This window comes from Sorex fumeus, unplaced genomic scaffold, assembly GCF_029834395.1.
Source record: "Sorex fumeus unplaced genomic scaffold, SorFum_2.1 ptg000100l, whole genome shotgun sequence".
Lineage (NCBI taxonomy): Eukaryota > Metazoa > Chordata > Mammalia > Eulipotyphla > Soricidae > Sorex > Sorex fumeus.
In genome coordinates this window covers 8,204,605-8,217,872 of record NW_026606157.1, presented here as the reverse complement: position 1 = coordinate 8,217,872, position 13,268 = coordinate 8,204,605, and the positions used below count along the sequence as shown (strand labels likewise).

Here is a 13,268-nt window from a genome sequence, read left to right as displayed (position 1 = left end):
GTGTGCCTTCACGTTGCTATATGCACCTTTGCTCCTTCATTCTTAAAGCAGGTACTTCTGCCCAACTTCACAGAGGAACTGTAAAGATTAAATGGGATGAGCACAGATATTTCTCAGTTATGCGTAAATGTCAGACTTAGAAGTATATGCTCTAGTACCACTTTAATTCATGAAGTGGGTAAGCCCATTTTGAAAATCTAGACCGGGGCATTCTGGAAAGCACTGTCAGGTTTCATCTCGTCGAAGTCACTCTACTTCTGACTGTTCAAGTCATTTGCATGATGGAAACTAATATGATCTATCTATCACCTAGAATTCCTTGATTTCCAGAGGCGATTCTAGTAGGACATTCCTGGCAGGAGTCACTCGGAGAGTAGCAGCCACACAGGATGATGCTGTTCTCCACCTGCAGAGACAGCCGGCGGAGGGGCTTGTCAGAATTCTCAGGGACTGAGGAGTAGAAAGGCTAAAAATGGTGCCAGAAAATGAAATGTTTGCCGAGGTTTAATATAAAAAAGAGAAAATCAAAGAGTGGGAGCATTTGATTTGGTCTTAAGTGGTTCACACAAATGACCATTTCCCAAATTCTAATAATCTTAATCATCCAGGATGCTTTTTGCTGTCCATTTTCTTCTCCATAAGTCACAGAGGCAAAATTAGACATCGCAGTCTTAATATAAATCTGGCTATGGAAGCACTTTGTTAATTAATGATTCTTTTTGAGCAACTTAAAATGAGTTATTGTTCAGTAGCTTGAATGATGCTTTCGTAGTAAAGTTGGAGTACAGAAGGAAAGAGACTCCTTTGATTCATTGTCACCTTTTCAGGGATACTCAGATTTCTTAGATAATTAATCTAGGAATTTTTTATTGGCGCTAGAATCCGTTCAATTTATGAGTGAAGAGGTAAGGGGGAAATGCTATATCATCTAGTACAGAAATGTCTCTACATTTCCAGAATTGTTTCATAAAACTGTTATAAATCAGTCCCTTCTCAAACTAGCCAAAGATGTAATTATTAAATTAAGATAGAGTTTTTGTTTGCTGTGTCCCGTGATACAGTTATTTTAAAATATTTTTAAATCTCTTATTACAAAGCTAACTCATAAACAAAATAGTTTAGAACTGATAATTAGCACTAAATCATTTCATTAGAAGTCTCTGTAGGACCAAAGATGTGTTACACGAGTTAAGGTGTTTTCTTTATACTTGATAAATCCCAGAGTAGTACCTGTTTACCACATGGTACCTGTAGTACCCTGGAGTGATTCCCTACTCCAGACTAGAGAGCCAGGAGTAAGCCCTGAGTATCATCATTATGGTACAATGCCCCTTTCCAAACTTGCAAAATCGATGTCAAGTCCAGGGATTATTATTCATTCGAATTAAATTTTATATGAAGTGTTCATCAGTTATCATTTGCCAACTTACCACAAAAAAAGGTAACCTCTTTCATTTGAACAGTTTCAAATATTAAGTTTATACTATTGCAGAAAAGTAAAGGTAAAGGCCCTCCCGTTGATCGTCGATTTGCTCGAGCGGGCCCAGTAACGTCTCCATTGGAGACTTTGTTGTTACTGTGTCTGGCATGTCGAATACTCTCGGTAGCTTGCCGGGCTCTCCGAGAGGGGCGGAGGAATCGAACTCGGGTCTGCCATGCTGGCCGCTTGTAAGGCAAACGCCCTACCACTGTGCTATCGCTCCTGGAGCGATCAACGGGAGGGCCTTTACTTTACTTTACTTATTGCAGAAAATGTCCAATACAGATACAAGTACACTACTCCAGATTTTCTGCATGTAGAAGCCCCTTACATTTACGTATCAATTGTTCTGAATTTCTTATTTAGAACTTTACAGAGTTACTTTACGGAATTGTCACTATACTAAGTATGCTAAGTGAAGAAGGAAGTATAGTTTAGCTTATCACTGTAAGAGAGCAATGTTTTAATGCAAATTAAAAAAATGAGATGTTATAAAATAACAAAATAGGAGACTAACACCCAAGAATAGCAGAGATAAGTATCAGGAGGATTACTCCATGGCTTTGAGGATAGCTGCACATGCTAGGGGAAAAGGCAGCTTAGATAGAGAAGGGAGCACCAAATAAAGGGTGTTGCAAGGTTCCTCTCAGGATGGGAAATGCGTGATGAGAGTAGACTATAGCCTGAACGTGATTCCCACTCAATGCCTCTTTTGCAAACCACAGCACCCAAAAGGAGAAAGAGAACAAAAGGGAATGCCCTGCCTCAGAGGTAGGGTGAGATGGAGGGATGGGGGGAGGGAGGGATACTGGAACTGGTGGTGGTGGAGAACGGGCACTGGTGGAGGGATGGGTATTTGATCATTGTATAATTGAAACCCAAGCACAAAAATTTGTAAGTCTACAACTGTGCCTCATGGTGTTTCACTAATAAAAATTTAAGGAAAAAAAATGAGATGTCATCTCAAGCCAGTAATAATGGAACATATAAACAGACAGTAAGCAGCCCTTACAGCCAGAGTTCTGGTAGTAAAGGAACCCTTATTCACTGTTGTAGGAATGTTTTCTAGTTTAGCCTCTAGTGGAAAGAGTGTAGAGATTCCTAAAATATACCAACAACAGAAAGTAAGGGCAGAGCTTCGATATGACCTTGCAATTCCATTTCTTGGTATCTACACCCAAGACATAAAGTCATCAGTTCAAAAAGATTATGTACACCCATGTTCATCACAGTGCTCATGAGCACAATAGCTAGAAATTGGAAAAGAAAATGTCCTATGACAGAACGGAGAAAGAAGCTGTCGTACATATGCAAAATGGGATACTATGCATCTCCCACGTAGCTAGGTCTGGGGCTTATCGTGTTAAGCAAAAAAGGTCAGAGAAAAAGACAAACACTAACCAGATAGATGGTCTCACTCGTTTCTGGTACAGAAAGAGGTAAAACAAGGCAGAAACAGTACCACAGAATGGCAACCCCTTGGCTTGGCTTACCAAACTCAGATTACCAGGCATAGGGGCATGAGTGGATGAGAAGTGTCAACTGCGGGTGACCGAGGAACAGTGGTAGAGGGGCTTAGTATTTGGGTGGCAGTCAAGTACTGTAACTTTGTACATTAAAACCGAAAATGCTAGCACCGTTGTAACCCTGTTAACTAAACTATAATATTAAATTTAAGCAGAAACAGTAAATACTGTAATGAATGGGTACTTCATGGATTTAGCTGGCAAATCTGACTCTCCAGATTTATTTTTTAATGCAATCAATTGCTCTTAATAATATTTGTTTAACATTTGAGTTTTGAAAATCCTTGATTATGTTGAAGCCAAGTCATAACAAGAGTGAGTAACTTATTTTGTGTGTATGTGTGCGGGGGGGGGGGGGGGAGGCATGGTGTGTGAACTGCACCCAGTAGTGCTCAGGGGACCAGATGCAGTGCTGGGGATCAAACTAGTGTCAGCCATGTGTGAGGCAGTACTTACCCGCTACACTCTCTACTCCTGGAATTGATTCGTAATTCCAGAAATACCTATGAAATACCTTACACAAACAACGTTTAACTAGGGGGAAAAATGACAGAAAAATGTCATTTAATTTGTTTGAATTTCAGAACATTTTTACCAATTTGAAGCAGTGGGCATTTTATTTTATTATGCTTTCCTTATTTAACAGTTTCATTTCTAGAAGACTGTCTATCATGCACAGGTGATTTAATGAACTCAAAATAGGTCTCCTTAATTAAAAAAAATCATTTTAAGATTTAGGATATCCTTATGATTTACTTCTATTTTTAAATTTTATTTTGGGGTCCCAATTGGTGGTTTTATTCCTCACTCTGTGCTCAGGCCTTGCTCCTGTTGCTGCCGCCGGACCATGTGCAGTGCTGGGGATGGAATTTGGGTTAGTCACATGTGTGGCCCTCATGGGAATCCCTGGACTGTCTCTCCAGTCTGATGATTTACTTTCAAAATTCAAAGAGATATTATTTATCGCTTTTAAAATTTAAAAAGTGCAGGTGATCAATTGTGTAACTCTACATAGGTATGATTTGATATTTGAAAATAACTTTATAGAAAATATTTTCCACTCCCTCCCCCCAGGGCTCTCTGCTGCCGTCTTTTCTTTGTACCATTGGCGGCTGATGTGAAACACCATTATTGTTTGAATTAAAGCTTGTATCTGGCAAAACTCATTTGCTCCTTATTTATGTCGATGTTTGCTTCCAGTTTGTTTCTCCAAGTTAACCTTACTTAAGCTCTCTGTGTAAAATGAAAATGATTCGTGCCTTTCTGAGTTGTGAATGACTTTTATACACATGTGTCCGTTTTATACAGATGCATATGTTAAAAGGTTAGCAGACTTCTAAACATCAGCAAATATTGATGTTCAGTACTCCCTGTCTTTCAAATCAGTTGCTAAAATAACTATTGTAAAATTATTTTAGAACTCTTGAAAAGCTATTTGAGTTTCAAAATGACATTGTTTTTCCCCGAAACCATGTATTAAAATTCAAGCTGTGCATTTGGGTTGGACTGTGTTGGGTTTAGGGGCCACACCTGGCCCTGCTCAGGGATTCTGTCTCTGCATGAGGTTGCTCCAGCTGTGCTCAGGGAACCGTGTGGAGTCAGGATTCAGACCTGGCCTCCTGCGAGCAAAGCATCATCACCAGCTGCCTGAGCCACTTCCCCAGGCCAAACTATGGTTCTCAATAGAGTTTAACGCTGAATATCTTTTCTCACCATGCCGGTCCTCTGTAAACTCCCAAATTTGTTTCCACCTTTCTAATCTTTGGGACCAGCCATTGTCATTTCTCACTTGACTTACTGCATGTTTTTGGAAGATGTTATTCCAAGAGTCTTTGTCTCCCCATCCCTTCTCTATGGACACAAAATTGCTCTCACTGAAACCCAAATCAGCCCCTATGGCTTCCCAGCTTTAGAATCTGCCAGTGACTTGAGTTGACTTTGGGCAAAGCAGGACACTCTGCGGTCTGTCTCCTACCAGATTGTTCTAGCACAGTGGCCACTGTCCCCTTGTGGCCCCAGTGTGAAAATAGCCCTGTGGGCTGTGTGACCCCGTGAATAGCTGGGGGCTCTTTCCACACGGAGTTCTCCCTCACTCCTCTCTTGGCAGCAAGGTGAAAGGAAGCAACTTCTTTCAGAGCTTCCAGCCACAGTGCTCTTTAGACTTTGTTTTGTCTTCGATTCCCACAGAGCTCTTGCCCTGAAGTTGAGTGCTCAGAGCAGGGCTGTGAAGTGCCCATCTAATGCACAAAGCAGGGTTTGCCTTGTTGATTCTGTAGCCATTGGAAGACATCGGGAGTAGTTGGCATAGTGCAGAAACTTTTTTGTAGCTGGAGAGGAATCCCGGTCTGTATGTGCATGTGTGTGTGTGTGTGCGTGTGTGTGTGCATGTGTGTGTGTGTGTGTGTGTGTGTGTGTGTGTGTGTGTGGTGGGAGGCAGCTACTCTTCACTCATTACTTGGGGGTAACTCCTGGCCATGTTCCGGGGGATCGAACCCAGGCCCCTGCACTTGTGTGCTGAGACTGCTGAGCTTTGAGCCTGAAAAGTGCGAGTTTTAAGACATTCCTTAGCAAATGATCTTCCTTTGGCTCCTTCCAGATTTAAAGACTTCTTTTCCCAAGGCTTCCAGAATTTCTTCTGTAGTGTTTCTTCGCATCATCTGATTAGTTGACATGTTCATCCCTGTCACTAATTGGAAACTTTTCTGGGACAGGGACTTGTATAACATGTGTATATGTTTTAAGTTTTGTATTTTCCCACCCCCAGAGGGATTTTATCTCGCATTCTTTTGACAATTCACCACTGAAAGGGGGAGGGAGGGGAAGCAAACCCAACAGTGGGCTCATAAAGGAATAGTCTAAATATCTCAGCAAGATAATCCATCAGACTTTGTGCACCACTTTCATTAGTTCAGTGGGTAAAAGGGTGTATGTGCCCCTCTTGAGTAAGGAGATGTTTGCTTTTCGTTGTCTTCCATATCCTCATTCACCTGTTTGAAGAAAGCGTTCTTTTACTTAACCCATGTTACATAGCATTTAAATGAATTCACCTTAGTAACACCAGGGATGATTTTTATCTAAGTATTAATTACTTTACTACCAATAAAATTGGCAACTTTCTTTGGGGCTTATTGAATTATCAGTGGCAGCTATATCATTGGTCTGAAGAGACTGTCAGCTAAAAGCTGTATTGTAAAAACAACCAACATCCCCCAGAATATTTTTCAACTTTTTTGAGAAGTTTTAGCTTCAAGCTAGAATTTTTCCATACTTGGCTTTGAAATAAGAAGCAAATTAATTTTGGAAAGGCTTAAGGAAAAAATGTTCAAATGGTTAAAACCTAAGAAATAGTAAAAGAAAATACTTTTACCTAGTTGAAAGTCAAGTTCAATAACTTACACATAATTGAACTTTAAAAGTCAGAATTTTCCGTTGTCTAATCTTTACTAATAAGTAAGTACCTCAGGTGGTATTTACAAAATAAACCTGTTGTAATATTTCTCAGTACATTTAATTGAGGAATGACACAAATAGATGACAATGTTGACTTTAATAAAACACCTTTTTCTACCCAGCGGTTTCTGGACTTCAGTTTTGACGTGAAGAACAATAATCGCTCTTATTTGTCAAGTCTTAAAGTTTCTGTATTCATTTTATTATACTGACACATGCGAGTAATGTATTTTTTATTTCCTTAGTTAAGAGTTATATTGCTATATTGGGCTGTGTTTACATTATGTGTATTTGCTTGGTAACTCGGGGCAAATTTCAAACTCCCTAGATATTCTGGCCTAAAGACCTGGCAGGTTATGTATGATGGTTGTCATGACATGTTTAGACACAGTCCTCTTGAATTTAATTGATATCCTGTTATGGTTAGATCCTTCCATCTTCCAAGCTATGAAATGATTAAAGATGACTGGAGTCGTGTTTGTAATTCCTGCTATACTGATATATGTAGCAACCATTCTCTCAGTTGGCTAAGGTGGCCCTAACAGATTGCCACAAATTTTGCGTCTGACACAGCTTGAGAAATGCGTTTTTCTCATGGTCTGGAGGCTGGAATTCCGAGCACAGAGTATGAACAGGGCCACTTTTACTTGGAACCACTCTCTGCTTGGAGATGGTCTTCTCTTGGTTTTCACAAGATGCTTCTCCCAGTTTGTGTCCTTATCTCCTCCTCTTAGATTGGTCCCATATGACCTCATCTACTCTCAAGCATCTCCTAAAAGACCCATCTCCAACCATATGCCTGTTAAACCTTTATTGGTTATTCATTGACTTTTTATCCAAACAGCGACAAAGCTACATAATATTCTTTTTCAAGTTTCTGTTCCTAGTGTCAGGAGGAATACAATCACAGTAGCATGTGCTCAATAAAGATTTTTGTGTGGTTATACTATATTATTTATATTTACATCTCTCACGACATTTGCTATTCAAGAGTTTTTTCACAAACAGCTTTCAAAACAGCTATTTGTTAAAATTGGTTTTGTAGTTATTATTCCAATTATTTACTATGTTCACATTTCAAGCAACTAACAGTGTATATAACAGTTTTTGCAATTTTGTACTCTGAAAAAAAAAATTACATCTGGGGCTGGAGAGAAGATACCACAGGTAGGGCACTTGCCTTGGATGTGACCAACCCTGGTTCCATCCACTGCATACCATATGGTCCCCTGAGGCCTCCAGGAGTCAGACCTGAGCACAGAATCAGGAAAAAGTCCTGGACACCACCAGGTGTGACACACACATACAAAAAAAAAAATAGAGAGAGGAAAAGAAGATTTAGAGAAAAAAAATACATTTATTCACAAAGTGACAAAATTATATTTGCATCAAAAATGTTGACCATAATCTTCTGTATGTTTGTGTATGTTTGTATATCTCTTTGTAGATTTTATAAAAACTTTAATTTTATTTTAACTTATTGAAATTTTTAAAATAGTACTAGAAATAAATCCATTGGTAAGAAACTACTGTGTTTTCTACATCCTATATGGATTTAAAATTTTTTGTTGAAGTAATAGTAGTTTATAACTTTATATAGGTTTCAAGTAGATATTATCATTGGCCAGTATCTGCATATACAACATGTGCTTACCACAGAAGTCGAATCCCATCTTTTGACCCTTCTTATCTGACCAGACTGTATTTTTATAAACATTCATATCAGAGATGATAAAGATTCCATTATCTAACTCTTAAAAAGTAGATAGTTTTTTAACCCTATTAGTCCAGAAGATTTTTTAAGAGATTACTTGAATGAAAACAAAAAACACAGAATGCAAAATAAAAGTCACTGGTTTAAATCTCCAGAGGTTAGTCTGTTCAGAAGAGAACTAAGTTGAATTAAGTTCCTTTCATAGTAAGATTTTTCGTTTGGGGAGGAGTTGGTGCAGTGATTTGCCTGAAGATTCTGTGAGCGTGCCTGCATCCTGTGTGCATGTGTGTGCATGTGTGTGTGTGCATGTGTGTGTGTGTGTGTGTGTGTGTGTGTGTGTGTGTTGGAAAGTGCAGCCCTCTGAGCAGTGTGCACTTTTTCCTCCCATTTTCCTAAATACATCATGAAAAAAGGATGAGGTTTCCGCCTTAATTGCTTGTGCCTTTTATTCACATTCCTCTCTCCGCCAGAATTGTGAAAAGAGTGTTAGTATAAGGCTGCACAATAGAGCTTTTCATTAGGCCTCTGCAAGGCACACAAAAGAAGGCTTTTGGAAGGAGTGAATGCATGCGTTTAATTTGCAGGTGGAGAGTAGATAAAAGGTGCTGACGTCTCTATTATTCTCTTACTTAGGTGACCCTTACCCTGTTCAGCTGATCCCAACTACCATGGCAGCCGCAGCTGCCGCTGCACCAGGCCTCGGCCCTCTCCAGCTGCAGGTAAGTCGAGAAACAAGAGGAAGAGACAAAGGTTAGGTCCCTATCGGAACCACAAGCTCAGCGCCTTAGACCCAGAGAGAGAGAGAGGAGACTAGGGAGAGTTGCCTCCTGGGTGTGCATCGGGTTTTACTCCTTGGGATCCGGTTTTACTCATTGTTACCCTCCACCCAACATCTAGACGTGGGGGTCTTCCCTCATTGTAGCCTTGTTTGCGGTGCTAATGAGAGTTCATTGCGACTTTTTTTTATTGCCTGGCCTGATTGAACCACATGAGCTGCACTTTTGCTTTGATTATTATCTGCTATCATTTTGCCCCAGAAAGGTCCTCCTCGGGCTTAAAAGGACAAGAGTGTACAAAAAAAAAAAAAAATTCCCGAGCCTATACTTAGGGAATAAGGAAACTTAAGAAAAATTAGACTTAAAGGCCAGAACGACAATGAGGAAGGTGCTTGTCTTGAACTCAGTTGGACTGGGTTCAATCCCTGGCACTCCCTAATGGTCCTCACAGCCCCAGCCAGAGTGCTCCCTGAGCAGTGACCCAGCCCTGAGCACTGCCAGGTGTGGCCTGAAAATCACTGTATCACTGTCATCCCGTTGTTCATGGATTTGCTTGAGTCGGTGCTAGTAACATCTCCATCCGTTCCATATCTGAGATTTTAGCAGCCTCTCCTTACTTGTCCTTCCCAACAGTGCCGTAATGGAGGCCTGAAACCAAAAAGAAAAAAAATAAACTTGAAAATGTTGAAGATGGCCAACTAGTACTGAAACCCTCTGTCAGTTCTTCCTCCTGCTAATGTCAGTTCAGTTGAGGCAAGGGGGAAAAGTGGGCCCAACCTGGGAAACAAGTGTGTCAACGGGCCCTGCATGGTCCAGGCATGCGATTCAGACCTGTGTAGCCTGTAGTCGGCAGCTCCTCACTCGCATACCCCGGAATGTCCATGATAACTCTACCAGATGGCCAGGAGGTTTCTAAGGTTCTGTGTCTGGGTTGAAAAAGAGAATCTATAAAATTGTACTAAAAGTATCTTTCATTAACGGTTTAAATCTTTGACTCAGACTCCCCCCCCCCCCCCAAATCTTTCCTCGCTTCTGTTATTGACTTTACGATTATGCCCCTAATGGGAATAACAGATCAGTTCATAATAGGATTCATCTCCCCTTCTGAGAGTTTTGTATTTTCCTTTGCGTGAAAGACACTGCCCGCCCGTGAAACCAGACAGAGCGGGTTGGTGATAAAATGCAAGCGTAGTCCCCAAAATGTATTGTCATGATAGCTGATTCATCTGTAAGGCAAAGGACAGTTTTATGTCGGAGCATCGAGAAACAGCTGTGTCTGTGGGCACAGGGCATTGTCCGAGGCCCCGAGGAGTTTCTGGCAAACCAGTTGAGAATCTGGGAGGAGCAGACAGAGCTGAGCCCCACTGTGCTTCAAGAGGTCGATCACAGCCAGTCCCCGGCTACCTTTTCTGCAAAAAGCTGCAGTACAAGTGTCTGTTTCTTTGAGGGAAATGCCTGGGGAAATGTTGGAGCCATGGGGCCGCCAATAACGTGGCGTCGGAGAAATAACTGCCAGGCGAAATCCTGGCGCTAAGAGTTCAAATGAAAGAGGAGTGAAATCAAAGGACGGCTGTCCCGCAGTAGCTGCAGAGGTGGGAAATGGGAATTTGACAGACCGAAGATGTCCATTTTCGAAGCAAGCGAGACATTGCCATTTCCTGTTACCCTGGAGAGAGGGAAGCGTGCGCAGGTGCGTGCGATTTCATTGCAGGATGCTAGAAATAAGAAATAACTTCCGAAGCCACAATCCAAACATCTTTTCCTATGGAGATCATCTTGAAGTACTTGAGCTGAATTAGGTTTCGCTTTTCTCTTTATATTCGATTCTCTTGAAATGTAGATACTAGATCTCTACATTATATATCTAGATATTAGAGATGTTATATACTGTAGCTCTGTCCTCCCGCTGTTCATCGATTTGCTCGAGCGGGCACCAGGAACGTCTCCATTGTGAGACTTGTTGATACTGATTTTGGGATGTCAGATATGCCACAGGGAGCTTGCCAGGCTCTGCCATGCAGGCGGGATACTCTTGATAGTTTGCCTGTCTCTCTGAGAGGGGCGGAGAAATCAAACCCGGGTCAGCTGCATGCAAGGCAAACACCCTACCCGCTGTGCTATTGCTCCGGACCAGATATTATATATGCATACATATATACATATATATTTATTTATGTATTAAAAGCTAAGGGAAAAATAAGACCAAACATGTTGGCATCTAGGAAAGTTGGGTTAACCCACTCCAAAGAGAAACTAGATTCTCTGTCTTACCATGCATTTTAAATCTGGATCAGAGAATCAGTTTTAATCCTGAGGGGTTGAGGGGAAGTGTGTGTATTTGTTTTATACATGTCTTGGCCATAATTAATGGCTCACCCAGAAGAGATTCAAACGCTTGATTTTCTTGCTAGAGCACGGTGAAGATGATGACACCAACTCCTCCAACAGCCCTCACTTGATGTTCTCATGACTTAACATTGTCCTGGGAGCAGTTCTGGGGCCTTCTAGTCCTCTCCCTCCTCTTGTGTGTTTTCATGGAGGGAATAGGGGTAGTCACCTGTGGAGGTGATGAGAACTCACTCCTGGGGCTGTGCAGAGTCCCTGCCCTGCCCCAGTTCCATCCCAGGTCTCTCACACTCAGCATGACTTCCAGTCTCTGGGCTCTCTCTCCGCCAGCCCCAAACTCTTTTTTTTTTTCCTTAAATTTTTATTAGTGAAACACCATGAGGTACAGTTGTAGACTTCCAAATTTTTGTGCTTGGGTTTCAGTTCTACAGTGATCGAATACCCATCATTCCACCAGTGCCCATCCTCCAGAACCACCAGTCCCAGTATTCCCCTCACCCCCCTTCCCCCATCCCACCCTACCACTGTGGCAGGGCATTCCCCTCCGTTATGTCTCTCCTTTTGAGTGCTGTGGTTTGCAAAAGAGACACTGAGTGGCAATCTTATTTGAACTATAGTCTTCTCTCATCACGCATTTCCCATCCTGAGAGGAACCTCCCAACACCCTTTATTTGGTGCTCCCTTATTTCCCCCCATCAGAATAGATGGGACTTGAGGCGATGATGCAAAGTGAAATGAGAAAGTGACAGACAATTAGCAGATGGTTTCGCTCTTATGTGGAATATGAATTACTAAGGTAAACCATCTGGTGAAAAACAATAAAATTAACTCTTCGACGTTGTAAGAGCCCTGGTGCTTTCCAGAGTGTAAGGGGACGTGTGCTGGGGGCTAGGTGGGAGGGTCCTATCGCTAGTGAGGTTACTGAGGCTAGAACTTTGAGGACAGGTTTTGGGACTCTCAAGCATACATCTTAATCCTTAGACCTTTGAAGTCCTAGAGTGTTGTTATCAGCTGCAGGTCAGTTTTAAAAATTGCATCTGAATACTTTTTCTTCTCCACAAACTACCTGGGTGGGTCATGGTCACGGTCCTCCCGTTGTTCATCAATTTGCTCGAGCGGGCCCAGTAACGTCTCCATCATGAGACTTGTTGTTACTGTGTTTGGCATATCAAATATGTCACAGGGAGCTTGCCAGGCTTTGCCGTGTGGGTCAGAGAAAGCTGACCAATGCCTTGTCAATAGCCTATTTTGGACTGAACAGTTCTGTGAAGCTCAGATGAACCTGAGAGGTTTCTTCTCCATCGACTTTAATATTTTCACCAGTTTAATTCTCTCGTACTTTTATTTTTCCTCAAAAAATAAAAATAAGGGGCTGAAGAGATAGCACAGCTGGTAGGGCATTTGCCTTGCATGCGGCTGACCCGGGTTCAATTCCCAGCATCCCATATGGACCCCTGAGCACTGCCAGGAGTAACTCCTAAGTACAGAGTAACCCCGTGCATCGCCAAGTGTGACCCAAAAAGCAAATAATAATAATAATAATAATAATAATAATAAAGGTAAAGGTAAAGGCCCTCCCGTTGATCGTTGATTTTGCTCGAGCGGGCCCAGTAACGTCTCCATTGGAGACTTTGTTGTTACTGTGTCTGGCATATCGAATACTCTCGGTAGCTTGCCGGGCTCTCCGAGAGGGGCGGAGGAATCGAACTCGGGTCAGCCATGTTGGCCGCTTGTAAGGCGAACACCCTACCCACTGTGCTATAATAATAATAATAATAATAATAATAATAAATAAATAAAATAAAAATAAAAGCATTGTCTTCTTTTTCTTAACTACTTCTAGCTATATTATTTCACCTTTCTTGATAAGAAATTAAATGCCTTCCATGCAATAATAATATTCATTAAAACTTCACATTACTCTGTGTCTTTAGAAGCAATTAAAGTAGCTCGGCACTGTTGCATGTTCTTACTCT

The 13,268-nt window shown here is 41.5% G+C and overlaps 1 protein-coding gene across 5 annotated transcripts in view; it reads left to right on the top strand.

Annotated features, from left to right (window-relative positions):
* SOX5 (SRY-box transcription factor 5) overlaps window positions 1-13,268 on the top strand; it is a 445,641-nt gene that overhangs the window by 318,541 nt on the left and 113,832 nt on the right. For all 5 annotated transcript variants that reach the window (XM_056134640.1, XM_056134639.1, XM_056134637.1 and 2 more), the window contains exon 8: window positions 8,804-8,889. In XM_056134640.1, the coding sequence (XP_055990615.1) occupies window positions 8,804-8,889 (86 nt within the window). The remainder of the gene's footprint in view (window positions 1-8,803; window positions 8,890-13,268) is intronic.